The sequence below is a fragment of the Leucopleurus acutus genome, assembly GCF_964270905.1.
Source record: "Leucopleurus acutus genome assembly, chromosome: 15".
Lineage (NCBI taxonomy): Eukaryota > Metazoa > Chordata > Mammalia > Artiodactyla > Delphinidae > Leucopleurus > Leucopleurus acutus.
Genome location: NC_139157.1, coordinates 31666007 through 31683169, shown reverse-complemented (window position 1 = coordinate 31683169; position 17163 = coordinate 31666007). Strand labels below are relative to the sequence as shown.

Sequence of the window (17163 nt, the reverse complement as noted above, 5' to 3'; positions counted from 1 at the left end):
AGGTACCAAGTCCCCACAGATACTTCAGATGTCTCTGGGACCCCAAACTCTGTCCTTGCCATCTCAGCTGATAAAACCGAGCCCTGCCTGAACAGTGCATTTCCTCTTCCACTGGAGCTGCTATAGACATACTTACCTCCTATCACTTCCTTCCATGTGGGAGGATATGGTTCTCAAAAAACCCTGACAGATCAACCTCTGCTTTAAATACAAATGTTATACATACACGCTTTCTGATGAAAATTATATTTACAGAGTCACATTTGGTTCCATAATATTTCTAAGGCTTGGCTTGCTGAGATATGCTTCCCCAGAGAGGAGCTGTTTTTGTAATAATTCTAGAGAAAACGAGAAAGATCTTGCACAAGGTGAGAGATAATTCAGTGGGAACCGATCCCAAAGAAGAGAGTCATCATATTATATTTAACATGCTCACTTTAAACAACTAGGGAAAGACATTCTACAGAACGTTTTAGATGGAATATACCACACCCTGTTGGTCATTTGCTATATAATGCTTTTAACGTTTGAAAGAAAATCCAGCACTTCATCTGATGTGTCTGGGCAAAAGCTTCACAATGAACCGTCCTGATGAGACACGGACGCAGCCCTCAGCAGAGCCCGTTCTGCCTGAGGCACTAAGACCCACTGGACTGTTAAGCAAAACTGAAGCAGAGGACCAGGTTTCAGATGGTGCAGCTAGGATATTTCCTGAAACAAAACAAAAAATACACAAAGAAAACAAGCAAAAATATGCCTTGGAGAACTTGTACAAGCTGGGGTGGATTACGTAACCAGGCAGAAGGAACTGGCGTTCTAAACAGTAGATTTACGAACATTTGACATTGGTTTAGCCACTTGAAATCGGTGATGCTGGCAGCAGCATGAATTATAAAAGATCTGAATAACAGATTTTAAAAATGCTACATCCCACAAAATACTAGAACTTCTGACTGACAGTATGACTTGAGCTTATCTTCTTAAACCTTCATAAAAAGAGAAGTGACAAGTTTAGAGAATAAACAAACTTTATTTTATAACAGTATTACAGAAAGCAAAATATCATTTAATACAACTGGAAGCTGCTAGGAATCTAATCCGGCGTCATAACTATACATAGGGCCAAAGCAAAGGAAAGACTGTTCAATACAGTTAATAAGTCCCTATCAGGTCTCTGGTGTCAGCTTTAAATGGTGTAGCCTTCTTACAACCGTCAAAAAACCACCACGGCCCTAACTCCTCACCCTGGCAACCTCACACCTGTGTGGATCATCACGCTATCTGAAAGAGATACACCTGCTCGATAACAAAAGGTCAGTTTTACATGGAGACAAGGAGGTTTAATACAAAGTGTTCTACACAAGTGTTCAAATAATGGAAAGTACTGAAATTTGGACATGTTAAGAAAGAAAGCACTAAGGTTTTTAAGCTGCCTGAATATTTTAGTAGGAGGGAAGATACTGCTTTCTCTCCCCTCCTATTTCTGGAATGCTGCCGAAGAGCCCGTGTCTGAGAAGCATCGGCACTGTGGTGCGACAGGGCCTCTAAACACAGTGCGTGGTCAGTGAACTTCATCATAATTCTCCAGTTTGGAGATTCCCGGACTTTCCGCTACAAGTAAAAAGTCACGGTACTGGAAAGTCAAAAGGGTTCAATATCAAAAAACAGCCCCAATGAAATTCTCAAACATTAGAAAATTTTCACGATGTAAGAAACGCCTTTAATCTGCATTAATATTTTCTCATACAAGTATATTTACTGCAAACTGAGAACTCTGTAAATATTGACTTGTACGAACTCAATGGGAAGCATCCGGAAGAAGGAAAGCCACTATCGAAATTAGTCACAGAGTCTCCTTTCCGCACAACAGCACCTGTTCCAGTGAACAGCACCTTACCAGCTGGGGCTGGCTTTGTTCACTATCATTTGATCAAAATGAGTCACAGAAAGCAGGTAGTTGTACACAAAGTAAACAGGAAACAAAAAACGAAACTCTCTAACTAAAAAAAAATAACAAACAAAGAAAAGAAATAACCAAGAGTATTTAGAAGTGGTTATAAAACAAAATAATATATTAAAATGCGGGGGAACGGTATAGACCAGAGCTGTTAAGGTAAGGTTTGGTGTTGGCATTTTAATTCTTCAGGCTTCTGGCCATTGTTACCAGTCGTAGTATAAATTCGCTGGAGCAGTGGTGTGGCATTAAGACTTGGAATGGTCAAAATTTTTCAGGTTCACAAAGTTGAATGTTGTCTATAAAATGAATTTCTAGGAGGAAAAAAAAGAGACAAGGCTTAAATATTCCAAAGACAGGCTTGGGAAAAAAATGTAAGTAAGATTCACCAAATTCCAAATCAAGTAATCAACAGTTCCCATCTGCCTGGTTCTACAGTAAACAGTATTTTACCAGAAGACAAGCATGAGAGCCTGATCCACCCTTGAGGGCCTTAAAATACCTGAAGGATTGACTAGCACACGAGAAACAAGTGGCAAATAAGAATCTGACCAAAAAGCTAACTATAAAACAGAGGTAATTCATATAATAAAAATCTAAAAAAAAGAGAAAGCAATGTAGGTTTTAAAGTTAGATTCAAAGAAGAAGAAAAAGTAATTTTGACTTCACTGAAATGAATAAAAGCTGCCTCAGGCTGGGAGAAAGAATGAGGAAAGATGCAAGGAAGTGAGAAAGTGCCTGATAGGTAAGATGAGTATACAGATGTACGGCGTGGAGGACAGGAATGAATGGGGTGGGGACACAGATTTCTGGATTCTTTGTCAATGCAAATTGACAGATATTAATTATTATTATTGTAATTAATTCAACCTACTTTCGACAGTGTCATCATTCACCTCGAGTTTGGATATGGTTATAGCTGTTAAGTATGAGTTATACTTTATGTTATCAGAATTTTGGTCAAGTAAACAAACAAAACAAAAAAAACCCAAACCACTAATTCCTTGCTTCAGTTTCCCACCCCCAGACTATACAATGTCACTGAACATTTCTAACTACTAAAGTCACGTCCCTTAGCTTGTGTTCCCCTCTTTTGGCCAATGTGAGAACAGGTCAATGTAGCTGTTTCATCTAATCACAGGTCTAATTCTACGTCTAAATTTTTCAAGGATACATGCTGGTTGCCTACTTTGCCTTAAGTCTTTACAGAGTGTCCAGTGCAGTCTTCAATTTATCTTTCTCAGTGTGCCTGGTGAGCCGTGGGGAATCAGTCAAGCTCAAGCACAGTTCTATGAAGTCATCTGAAAAGCACAACCTCGGAGTTTCCAGAGACAGGGGCTCACATGGTCTCAATCTGGAGCGTGCTCTACTCCAGAAACTGATTTGGCGAACAGCAAATGTGCACTTAAAAAAAAATCATCCTCATGACAAGTGGTAAAGCACTCATCCAGAGGGGAGTCTCAATAAAAATGCAAAGCTGTGGCTTTTATCTGAAACAATTAAAATAATGAAGAAAACATACCCTTTCAGATTAATGAAGATTCAATTACCACAGGGCAGTAATATAGCCTGAGATTTTGAAAACATGAGTAAATTATTTATGTAAGGCACAACGCAACTATTTCCTAAATAAATATGAGGTCCGTGTACTCCGGTGTGAAATTCGGCTTTAAATATGATAGTTTATGAATTTCAGTTATTTCTAAACTTTCATTTTATTCTTCCTTGGCTCTCAATTTGCATATTTAATTTTAAAACAGAATTTTCATTGTAAGAATATAAAATCCTAGAGCCAAAAATGCAAGTATGATAAATGTCTATGTGGTTAGACCAGGAAATAGTCAATTCTTACAATGTTTGTATTACCACTATAATTTAGACCCACCACTTCTCAAATTGTGGTCTGTAGACCTTGGGGGTCACCATGACTCTTGCAGGGGGTTATAAAGTCAAAACTATTTCATAATCATCCTAAGACACTATCTGCCCTTGTCAGGTGTGGACATTTTCCCTGATGATGCAGAAACAATGGTGAGTAAACCTGTTGGCATCTTAGCACACACAGGTCAAGGCAGTGACACTAAACTGTACCCGAAGTCACTGCATTCTTTACCACCACGCACTCACAGTGAAATAAAAAGCAAGCAAGAAAGCAAGCCAGTTTCACTTAAGGATGTCCTGGATGAAACAGAAAAAAATATTAATTTTCTTACATCTCTACCCTGGAGTACATCTTTTTAGTATTCTGTGTGATGAAATGGAAAGTACGCCTAACACATTCCTGCTGCATGCAGAGAAGTACAGGAGATGTCTAGGAGGAAAGTGAATTTGTATGAATGTTTGAATTGTGAGTTGAAGCTGCTGTTTTCATTAAAACACTTCTTTACTTGAGAGGATTACTGACAAACTGCACTGCTCAATTTGGATATCTGGCAGGCATTTTCTCGAAAATGAGATGAGCCTCTCACTTCAAGGCAAACAATTGACAGAACTTGTTGCCAACGATAAAATTCAAGCTTTCGTGTGAAAATTATAACTCTTGGAAACTGTATTTTGGCCACCTTGAGCTTGACAGCTTCCCAATGTTTAGAGACTCTTCTAGTGGGGTCAGTGGCAACCACAGATCTTTTTACTGTCTTAGTCATTTTGCCTTTTCCAGGATGGCATAGAGTTAGAATCATACAGTACATGATACCTTTTCAGACAGGCTTCTTTCACTAGATGATTATTTTTAACTGAATAAATATCTTGAAAACTATTTGATTTATAATAGAAATAGATCAAATTTCAATTAATAAAATTCACATAAACATAAAACTCTTTGGGCTCTTCAGTAAGTTTTAAGTGTTCCTGAGACCATTAAGCTTGAGAAGTGCTTCTATGGAATCTGCTCCCTAACCTACTGGCGTTTCCTGCTCTCACAGATATTTGTGTGGCTTCTGAATACAGAAGGAAAAATGAAATCTAGTGTTTTTTCCTTTTCGGTCAAATGGCACTCAAAATCTCTTCTACAAATAATTCCGCAAAATGGCTTTGTATCCCTTGGTTTGCCTGGATATATTAATGCTCTTTTGGAGGTTGCTCTTTTCTTAGGAGGCTCTCATGTGGGCCCTTTTGAGGCTCATGTCTCAGATTTAGGTCTTTCAGGACAAGCTTGGCCCCCTGATCTCTGTCCCCTCTGAGTGCCAGATATATTGTGCTTGTTAACATACATGCCAACACAATTTCACTTCAAAGACAAAAATTCCGTTCAAAGTTTGCTAGCACCACAAGTCAATTAAGTATTTTTGCTTCCAGGAGAGTCAATTTTGAGATGTTTTCCCTGAAATTCCATTTGTTCTAAAACAAAACAAAACGAAACAAAAAAGGCTTGTCTCAGTTCTGAAGAACCTAGGGGCAGGACAGGAATGAAGACGCAGATGTACAGAATGGACTTGAGGACATGGGGTGGGGGGGAAGCTGGGACGAAGTGAGAGAGAGGCATGGACATATATACACTACCAAACGTAAAATAGCTAGTGGGAAGCAGCCGCATAGCACAGGGAGATCAGCTTGGGGCTTTGTGACCACCTAGAGGTAGAGGGGTGGGATAGGGAGGGTGGGAGGGAGACGCAAGAGGGAGGAGATATGGGGATATATGTATACGTATAGCTGATTCACTTTGTTATACAGCAGAAACTAACACACCATTGGAAAGCAATTATACTCCAATAAAGATGTTTCTTAAAAAAAAAAAAAAAGGCTTGTCTCTGCCTCTCTTAGCTGCAGTTATTTCCCCTCCAGAGGGCGTTTTAGGAAGAGCATCTCCTTTTCCTCCCACCCTGTAATCACCAAAGCTCTTTCCATTTTTAAGACAGTCATGCTCCCTTACCTCTGAGGAAAGGGTGAGCTGTCAGTGATCTCGGCAGGCCAATTAAATGGGTTTTCTTTAAAGCTAACAGTCATCTTTGTGTTAGAGCCTTTATGCACATTCCAGTCACTCCACCTAAAGAATTACTACACACACCGCAATTTCGGAATATCCTGTCAAATAAAAGCATCATCCATTTTGCCTCATTTTTAAACATGATTATTTTATAAAATAATGGTTTTATTGTTCATTTAGCTACATATCGTAGCTGCAATCTCAAAGACATTCTGTCCAAAATAAATTTTTCTACAATGAAGTGTGTTTCAACTACATCAGTGGGAGTTTGTTACTTGAAAGATTCCCATCATGAATCCCTCAGCAAAGCAATACGCAGTGTGGATTCAGACTGACGGACGGTCAACTCTGGCTCTGCTACTCACGGACTGTGTGACTGGGGGAGGGACTTAACCTCTCCAGGCCTCTGTGTTGTCATCTGCATCCTAAATGACTGTGAGAACTAACTGAAATAAATGGCAAAGTTCTCCAACAAAGCTCAGCACAGAGTAGGCACTCATTAAATGTGAGCTGATACTATTATTATGGATTTTCACATATGATATTTCATTCCTGGTTTTACTTCCAAACCCAATTCAACTCTACTCTTAAAGACAGAGATGGCCAGTTCAGTTTCCCCATTAATAATTGCATGAACCAGTATAATGGTTTCTTTACAGGGTACTTCATCCAATCAAGCATCCTTTCCATCAATCCTGCACACCACTGATAAATTAATCTTACTGAAGGATGGTGCTGAAAATGCTCTTCCCTTACGCAGATGACCTACAGAGCAAAGCCTAAACTAAGGTGCTAACACGGAGTGTAATTCCCTTTGCAATTCGCCTCTGACAAATCTTTCCAGCCCCTGCTGGAATTCAACACACAGACACAACGTAGGATTTGCTTCTCCTGACGTCCAGCGCGTGGTTTTCCTATGTGCCCTCTCCTCTCTGCCCCTCTCTGTATGTTCAAATCCTCCCCGCGCTCTGCACACAGGAGCTTTCTGCTCCTTTTCGGGGAAGTCTTCCCTGATCTGCCAACCAGGAACAGTTTCTCCTGTTGACTTTCATAGCCCTTTAGCTAGGCTTCTATCTATCTATCTATCTATCTATCTATCTATCTATCTATCTATCTATCTATCATCTATCATCTATCGCTGTGTTGGGTCTTCATTGCCCTACGTGGGCTTTCTCTAGTTGCGAGAGGGTGTTACTCTTCGTTGTGGTGCACGGGCTTCTTCTCACTGCGGTGGCTTCTCTTGTTGCAGAGCACGGGCTCTAGGCGCGCAGGCTCTAGAGCGCAGGCTCAGTAGCTGTGGTGCACGAGCTTAGTTGCTCCGTGGCATGTGGGATCTTCCCGGACCAGGGATCAAACCTGTGTCTCCTGCATTGGCAGGAGGATTCTTAACCACTGTGCAACCAGGGAAGTCCTAGGTTCTCTTTAAACACTATTTTTTTCCCTATATGTTATTTGTACACTTGTTCCTATGCATTTACCTTTCTCACAACTACCATAGTCCCTTGAACGCAGTATGTTCCCAATATACATTAATGAATCCATGAATGAAGTAATAGCGACTAATCTGCAAGGCAAGGCCAGGCTGAAAAGCAAAGGCTTGGGAGGGGAAAAATAAACAGAATTGTATTCTAGGAACAAAGCACTACTGCCTGTCCTCACCATTAGTTTCATCTGCTGATTTAAGTGGAAAAAATTTCAGGTTCATTTTTCTGTTCTCTTTTGTTGAATAACTACTTCTGTGATATCCCAGGAGGACTCTTAGTTCTTTAAAAAACTGGTTTTCCCGAATCTCCCACATCTGAAGCTTTGAGAAAGATTTCTAATAGTAGTTAGTATTTGGCCGTAAAGCTAGAGGAAGGTCTTCTCATTCACCCTGCTGAGTTCAAATTTTGTGAGAACTTGATATGAAAGCATTCGACAAAATCTTAAAGCTTCTTTTAAATAACAAATGGACTGCAGTAAGGCACACTCGGTATACTTTATTCTAGCTAAGCTTTTGTCAATCTTAGGTTCATGAGTAGAGATGAGAAAAATTTCTCTGTAGTATCAAATAAAAGTTGTGCTTTAAAAAAACAGTAACAAAACCCTTATCTTTTAGAAAAACGTCTTTGAACTATGTATGAATAGAACTCACTTAGTGTTCGTTTCGTATTTTCATTAAATAGGAAGGTTAGTGGGAATCAAAACAACTCATCTCCAGACCCAACTCCGTCACTTATTAGTTAACAATGTTTTCTGACCTCTTCAGCATCCAGTACGTTATTTTATACCTGCAGGACATCTCAATTTGGAATAGCATTTCAATGCTCAATTTGGAATACATTTCAAATGCTCAAGAGCCACACGTGAGTACTGGCTACCATGCCGAACAGAACAAGGCTAGATTCTCACTTGCTCTAATACTAACCATTTTGATGCATGAGAGTTAAAGAAACATAGGGCCAACATGTCCTGGCACTATAATCCTCATGAGCACAGGAGTATCTTAAAAACACACACACATACACTCAGACTTATTAATTCATTCCCCCCGCAAAATTCTGTCCTAACCTACCCACAAGTTTACATTGAAATTTAAAATTACTATTTAAAAGCTAGTATCTGAGATATCTAACATTAGACAAGTTCTTGAAACAAATGAAACTATACTCAGCTCTACACATGGATGGTATTTGATGGTTCTTATAGAAAAGGGACCTATGGCAAATCTCTAGGATGCTATTTCCTCATAAAAAGGCGGATGGCGGGGAGAGAAGAAGATGGTCTATATGCAGTTTTAAATTAAATATTCTTTTAATTCCCATACTCTTAAATACATCCTGCACTAGGGTACAGTAAAGTCATAACCACCACCTCCACACTCCTCAGAGACTGGGTAACATGTAAGTAGGGAGACGGGGTACCAGGACCTCAACATGAAGAGACGGGAAGGAAGAGACACTGGGGACTTGGAGAGCCCCTCCTTCCCCTAAAGTGGCTGCACCTACTGAGCCATTGCAGCCTTGAGAGAAAGCAGGCTCGGTGTTAGAGCTTCTGATGTTTCTCGAATCGCTAGATATCTTCCCATTTTAAGCATTAATAATTAACTCAAATTCCGTGACATACTGTTTGGGTTGAAAAACAAACCAAAACTCTGGATATGGCCTGCCTGTGTCCTGTTTGTCAATTTTGTCTTGCTCTCTCCCCCTCTTTTTGGTGCCACTTTAAATTCCCCAAAATAATGAAAAACTGGAGAAAACATCCAGCATTTGTGACTAAGAGATTAATAACCTTAACTCTGTAAAAGATAAAAGATGATAAACACCTGAATAGATAAGTGGACAAAGGATACAAACTGGCAATTCAAAGAAATGCAAATTGTGTTTGTGTGCACATATATTTATATGTGTGAATATGTGTACTGTGACTTCCTTACCAATGAACAATTAAAAAATGCTCTTTCTTCACAATTTAAAAAAAGGGGGGGAGGGGACAAATGCTCTTTCCTCACCAGGTTGGCAAAGACTTTTCAAATGTCCTATAATCTTTAGTGTTGGCAAGGATGTGGGGAAACGGGGATATTCTTAAACTGCTAGTGGGCGTCTAACTTTGTAGAACCTCTAAGGAGGGCAGGTGGGCAATATGTCAAAAAGAAACCTTTAGCACACCAACTCTCATTTTTAAAAATATCTGTCCTAGAGAAACAATGAAGTTAATGCCCCCCAAATGTACACACAAGTGTAATCTTTGCAGCTGTGAATTTACTAGTGAAAACTGAAGAACAGCCTAAATTTCCATTAATAGGGGTCAAGTAAACCATCCTGCATCTATTCGATGGCTGTTGGAAAATGAGATAATGATGGGCAAACTTATCTACAAGGTACTGTGAAGCGGAGAAAAAAGCCGGATATGTGATAGAATCAACAGGATCAGCCTATTTACATAGAGGTGTGAGAACACATGTGAGTGCATCTGAGTATGTGCTCACAAGTATATACACTGTGAAAGGGATCATCTATCTCTAGGAGCAGAGCAATTATGGGTCACTTACATTTCCTACCATCTTTCCTTTTCAAAAAACTATGACCACCTCTGCTTTTTTGTTGCCAGAAAAAATACATATAGTTTCATCTGTAAAAAACAACAGTCAATAATGATTCTGTCCAAGAGCAAACTCCGGGGAATCAGTGACTCCCAGGTGCTAACGAATGGACAATGGCAGGGGCATCCAGCGCCCCTTCTGTTGGGTAGTTCAAATATACTGTGACTCACTGATAGCACCTGCCAGATTTATAAATGTTACACAGAGTATGCCCCAGCATTCCAGAGTGAAAACTGGCAGTGCCTAAAACTCACTAAATCCAAAATGGCTTTTCATTTCTATGTAAAAGTCTTCATTTTGTGTTTGATTAACTTATATTGAAAACTAAGCTGTAATAAAATGCTAATTTCTGGTACAAGAGTAGTACAACTAGGCAAACTTATAAAATAAAAATGCAACACAACTGAAACCGACATGCCTGAAACATCCCTGAATTGAAAATCGTCATCTGGATGCCAACAGGCTGGTGCTTTTCTTTCAAGGACAGGGAGACGCTCGCATGTAAATGAGTAGCTCGGGATCGGCTAGAGCTCCGATCAGCCAACGCCGTTCTTCTCTCCTGTCAAGGTAGTTAGACAGCTGATGCTCATTTCCTGTTGTTCTTGCGAATTCATTTTGAAACCGTGAACATCACCCTGACTTTGAAATGTTGGTTGGTTGAAACGTTGGTTGGAACACAATATTATCTTGTTTAGAAACTGGTGTTCATAGATGCAGGCTAGCACAGACAGCAACACAACTAACTGAGAGTTATTTATTGTGGGTTGGGGACTGGAACTCAGGGTCCACCTAACAGTCTCCAAGGAATGATGCATGTACCAGGTTTTTAGTAATCACTGCACTAGCTCCAGTGGCTCTGTCAGACCAATGCTCTGTCTTCTCAGATGAAGGCAGGCCAAGGCGGATGGAAAAGCAAAAGGCCAATTACTGAGTTTTCCTGCTTCTCGAAAGCACTCTGTGTAAACCCTATTTCCTCAACCTGTTACAGGCTCCATCTCCACTACTTGACTGAAGGAGCTGTGACAAAGCTCCCAGGTCAATTCTGTACCGACAATTCCAGAGGACACAGGCACCTGATTTCTTTGCCATATTTAAGGCTGATTATGCTCTCCTTGGAGCTAGCTTCTCTTGGAGCTTTCGTGGCCGCCTTATCTCCCTGTTTTCTATCTTCTTGCCCTTCTCACTCCTCCTGTAGCTCCTCTGTTCCCCAGGCCCCGACTCTCTGACCTGGCCCTGGGTAGGCTTCATCAGTGGATGACACATTCAGGTGTGTCTACCTCCTGCTCTGAAGCCTGCCGTTCTCTCTGTCTGTCTGTCTGTCTCTCTCTCTCTTTCTTCCTCTCGCTCTCTCTCTCTCAAAGCTCTTGGCTACTTCCTGGACCTCTTCATGAAGACATTTCACGTGCATCTCAAGCTCAACATCTCTGGGGTCAAGTTTTTATTTGACTTTTAAGAGCAAAAAGGGTTCATGGCTGGCCTTCTATGTTATAAAAAGTTCTTACAACATGCCTTATTAACAAACCCTCTGTAGATTCTATTATCACCTCCAGTTCATGAGGCACAGAGAAATGAAATAAACGGCATACATCACGCAACTAAGGTAGATTTGAACCCAGCAAATCTGCTGTTACACTTCCTCTTAACACTCAGACTATCTGGTAAGTTTCCAATTAACCATGTCGTGTGTGTGTAAGACAGAGCCTTATACATTCACTTCCAAGCTTCCACTATAATTCCCATGACAGTTGGTCTCTCCTATAGTGCCAGAGAACAAAAAATGCATCTTTGCTTTAAGACAGCTAAACTGAAAGGACTGGCCACATTGCACATGACATGTGAAAAATGAAATCCATGTGTTCCATGACTGAAATTACAGGTATCACCATCGACCCATTTGTCCAAGCCAGAAACCTGGGCGTTACCTGGCATTTTTCCCCACTCCTCTGTCCTCCCAACTCACTAACTTCCGTATCCTCATGCAAACGGTCAAAAAGTCACAAGCCTTTATCTCCTCACCACCTCTCAAATACAAAGGAGCACCCCTACAGCTCTTCAGGATAAATTTCAGCCTCCTGCTTGGCTTCTAAGACTCTTTGTGATCGGGCCTCTGCCCCGCTGCGCCCTCATCTCCCATGACTCTGCTACAAGTGCCCTGCGAGGCAGCTGCACCTGATTTTGCCCTGCTCCTGGAGTGTCTGGTGCACAATACCAGATCCTGCCTGAATTGCCCCCTTTCCACGCCTTCCTTCCCTGGGCTCGCTCCAACTCGCCGTGAAGCTCCAGTGAGAAGCCATGTCTGATGCCCCATCCTGATTCAGAGATCTCGCCTTTTTGTTCCCACGAAACTCAGTCCAGAACCTCTGATGAAACTTGAGACTCTATGCTGCTACCACTGCTTTATTGTCTGTGAGTACAGACCTTGATTTGAAATCTCAGTGGTAAAACAGTAGATGACACCTAATGAGACTTCCATAATACCTGCATAATGAACAGTAATGACAGAAAGGAGTAAAATGAGTGAATGGGTGAGAGGCTGCTCTTGCATCATGTTATCCCTGGGCCGCTCACTGCTTTCCGATGAAAAGGAGGCGTCCTTCACTTTTTCATTCAACGTCAATGATTACTCCAGGAGTCTGAGAGGCTCGTCTGAAGTCTGCGTTCACAGAGCTTACGGCACCAGCTGAAGCAGGGTCGCACATTCCCCCTGCTGGGGCTCCTTCCTTCTCGGGCCGCGCAGACCACACCCCCAAGCCTGGGCTCTTCTACCTTTTCATCAGGACCAGCGGGGACACCATTCTAGTGGTGACGAGGTCAGTAACATTTTGTGTCCACTCAAGGGCTCATAACTATGCATTTAGAATAAAATAGCAGGAGGGAGTAGTCCTTAAGAGGAAATAAAAACGATAGAGATCAAGGCAAGTGTCCTCTAAGCGTTTTCTTGTTCGTGGAGCTGCACGCAGCCCCTCTGCCTCACCGCTGGCAACCGCCCAGCATGGGGAAGCAGACCGGGACTTCAGTCCTCGGCACACTGTTCTTTGGCCGTCTTTCTGTTTCCCCACCTGCCATGCTCAATGCTTGATCAAGAGGTCAGAGCTACTCCAAAGGAAGAGGTCAGGTCAGACCAGGAGGAGAGCTTTTCACGCCCGAAAAGGGAGACGGGACCGATACATCACAAATAGTTCTTTCTTCTTCTTTTCTGACGTTGGGACACCGTCCTGGTCCTGCTCTTTGCCTTGAGCCACTGCTGCCTCTGTGGGATTCTGGCAGGGCAGCCAGAGGGTAGCTGAAACAGTGGAAACACATTCTTCCCAGCCCTGACGGGCATCAGCAAAGGAAATTTTTCAAGAACAAGTGCGGCCAGTCAGGAGCGGAGATGCTAAAATGACTGTGAGAAGACACTGAGGTAGCTCCCATCTGTCCTCCAGATTGCAACTCAAATTCTATTTCTCAAGTAACAGGTTAAATTGATAACAGTTCGAGCCGCCTATTTGGTTCTCTCATCTCACATTATTTCCTTCGGAACATTTATCAGATATGCAATTACATTCTATCTGTTAATACTGACACCTCCCCTCCTGGAGTGGATCCTTCCTGAGAAAGGGGACCGGGACTGTGCTGTCTACCAATGGGACCATCCGAATCCTCACTGCCTAAGCTGGCCTAGCATGCTTTGGCACTTGCTAAATATTTTTCAATGAATAAATGAATCTTTCCAAATTTATCTAGTTTGCTCATCTTACACATGAATTTACACTTTAACCTCCTAAATTTGTTTAACAAGGCTGCTTATAAAAGATGGCCTCTGAGACAGGCAAACTTCAAAGGCTGTCTCTCTGTGTGTGTGTGTGTGTGTCCACTGAACAAATGAATATAAGGTGTTAAGGATCAATGACATAACTAATTTATTTTAAAGCTTATTAAAATACCACAAATGAAGGTGAAGTGCTGGTAATGCTAGTGGTCACTAATTTTTGTCTCATATTCCTGATTAAGTAACTGATTCATAGAATTTAGAGGAGAAATACGCATTAGTTTTACATTTGTACAACACTCAATTTTCCCATTCATTGTCATATTATATATAAGTAGAAAAGGTAGATTGTACCAGCCCCACTGACTTACCCAACGTCCCATAGTTTGAGATCTGGCAAGATTAAAACACAGTACTTGATCTTCTGACTCCTAGCTAAGAATGTTCTCAGACTTGCATGTAACATAGCACATTAATTCAGGTAAAACAGATACTGTGCTTGTGCTAAAACTTTAAATGATTTCTGCTCATAGGCCCTTTATACACCCTGTGTTGAAAACATCATCTAAAACATAAAGAGTAAGGTTGCTAGATATAAGAGCAGTATTGAAAAGTTAGTTGTATCTCCCTATGCCAGCAACAACTTCTGGGGAAAAAAATTATACAATTTTATTGAAAGACATTAAAGAAGATCTATATAAATGGAAAGATGTTAATATTTGTGGAAAAGAAGACAATATCATAAAGACGTAATTCTCAGTATACTGAGCTACAGAGCAGATGCAATTCCAATCAAAATACCACAGGATATCTTAGAACCTAACACTCTGATTCTGAAATTTATATGTAACAGAAGGAGCCCAGAACAGCCAAGACATTCTTGAAGAGAAAGAACTGGGGAGTGCTGTGCTCCTAGATACGAATTCTCATTTTAAAGCTATATGGCACTGGGGCAGGGACAGACACACAGACTGATAGAAATGAATGTGCTCAGAGACACACCCACACATGCAAGAAACTTGATATCTGACCCGCAGACTAGACGGGGCAAGGACGGGCTCTTCAATAAACAGGGCTGGAACGCTGGCTACTTATACGGGAAACAAACAAATCACTGTTTCTAATCACACAGAAAAAATTTCTGATAGATTAAGGATTGATCCATGAAAGGCAACATTAAAATTTCCGGATTGAAAATATCTTTAACGCCTCAGGATATGGAAAAAGCATAAGCCATAAAGAAAAGCTTGATAACTCAACTATATTAACATATTAAATACTACATTCAATATATTAATATATTGCCCTATATTGATAATAAAAGACAAACCACAAAGATATCTGCAACACATAAAACTGACAAAGGATTAGTATCCAGAATCTATCAAGAATCTGTATGACCAAGAAAGTTATACGGCAGTAAGTTACATGTCGTATGTCTTAAGTTGTACGCCATTTCATATCTGTCAGATTGGCAAACGTTAGTAAGTCAGAGGGGAGGCTGTGCACTGGTTGGACCCCTCACGCCCTACGACGGGAGAGCACCTAGCCTTGCCACAAGGAGGAAGACGGGTTGTGTGGCCAGCCCCTCCAGTGGGGCCTATCGATCAACCGACCAATGCACGGATCATTTTAAAAACAAAAATGCAATATTAAGTATATGTGCTGTGTGATAAAACCTGCTTTTTAAAACCCTAATACGTACATAATCAGGAACACTTACTCAGTTTTTAAGAACCCTTTAATGCAACTTTTAAAGGCTATATGTACTTCGCCATCACACGGAAGCAGCATAATGTATAACCACTCCCTACTGCTGGCCATTTAGATCGTTTCAAATTTCTTGCTAGTATATATAAACATGTGATACTCTTGTAGGTAAATCTTTGTATCCGTCTCTGATTATTTAAGATAAATTTCTCACAGTGGTTTAAACGGTAAGCATGTCTGACGTGGGTTTTTGCCAAGTTGCCCTCCAGGAAATATTACTAATTGATACAGCAGAATAAGTATATTCCCCGCCCCCCCCAGCTCCCCGACGCTGGCTAAAAACATAAACTTTGCCAGCTTCAGCAGTGAATTTTTCATTTGTACTGATGTAAACAATACTGAGGCTGAATACTTTTTGCTCATTATTCACTTAGTTTCTACGTGGTTTACCTGCTTAATCCTCTACTCATTTTTCTACTTAAGTGTTCACATTTTCTGATGACACATAAGGGCTTCTTAATATAATATATTCAGGATATTAATCCTGTCTCTGCCAGGTACGTTGAACTTTATTACTTACCTTTTACTTTTGTTTTTGTTGGTTTGGCTCAAATTTTTACCTCTTTATACAGTCAAAGCAATCTTTTCCTTTATGGTTCCTTCTCTGATACAGAGTTCTTAATGTCTCCATTTAAAAGATTAATTCATCTCCCCTTTGGGCCCCTACGACAAAAATCCCTCATCTAAACGAAAGCAATAGCACCTTCCTAACAGGCTCTTTGTGAACATTGAGATAACTTATATTAATGCGCTTTACAAATAGTAAAGTAACATATAAATGTTGATTATTAGCGGCTCTCAATACATGGCAGTTATTAACACCACATGATGCCCGCTGGTCCACAGAGTTTATAATTAACTATATACAGGTCACCCGAGCAGATGTACTTGGAGATGAAAAAGTGAAAGATCAGATGAACTGCAGGAGACAGGCACCATGATGCAGACGTGCCTTTCACATCGCTCGGCAGGTTCAGGAATACAGAACAGTCATGAGAAAGGCCCCGATGACGAGGCTCTTACCTTACTCTTCCCCCTCGTCCAGCTCGGTTTCTTTGTGCACCACAACCCTCGTGACCGACATGTCGGGGTGCTGCTCCCTGGCTTCCCTGATGGCCTGGGCCAGCGCCTGCGGGGTCAGGAGAGAGCACCGTGAGTAGAGGAAGAGGCTCTTTCTCGGGATGGCTGTACACGAGCATAGCCATCACCTGGGATCCATCCCTCCTCCTGCCAAGACAGTTTCACTGCTTTATTTGAGGAAGCAGGAGATTTGAAATGGGCTCCTTTTTCATTTCAGAGAATGCATCTCATTTCCCCAGGTTTCCCATTTCTCCAGTCCACTGCCAAATAATGATACATGTAGGAGAAACACGCTGGCTCTGAATCCCACTCAGCCTGGCACGCACTGTGAGACGTGGAGAAAACAGATCTTCAATGACCTTAGGACTCTCATCTGCAACCTGAGACTTATGCTAAGATTATAAAGATAATGTTAAGGTTCGATGTATGGACTGAAGGAATGATGTAAAGCCTCCAGGGTGGTTTATGCTCTCCACACTCGAGTGATACTTGAAATTACCCAGTTGCCTCAAAACTCATGGTGCAAGAAATCTCTGGCATTCCTATACACGAATGATGAAAAATCTGAAAGAGAAATGAAGGAAACACTCCCATTTACCACT

At 41.2% G+C, this 17163-nt stretch overlaps 1 protein-coding gene across 4 annotated transcripts in view; it reads right to left on the bottom strand.

The window, feature by feature from the left end:
- Positions 1-1024: 1024 nt before the first annotated feature.
- Positions 1025-17163, bottom strand: part of EPB41L2 (erythrocyte membrane protein band 4.1 like 2) — a 154197-nt gene continuing 138058 nt past the window's right edge. For all 4 annotated transcript variants that reach the window (XM_082855699.1, XM_082855696.1, XM_082855697.1 and 1 more), the window contains 2 exons: positions 16505-16610; positions 1025-2268 (listed from right to left, as the gene is read on the bottom strand). In XM_082855699.1, coding sequence (XP_082711825.1) covers positions 16506-16610 — 105 coding nt within the window. In that variant the 3' untranslated portion in view covers positions 1025-2268; position 16505. The remainder of the gene's footprint in view (positions 2269-16504; positions 16611-17163) is intronic.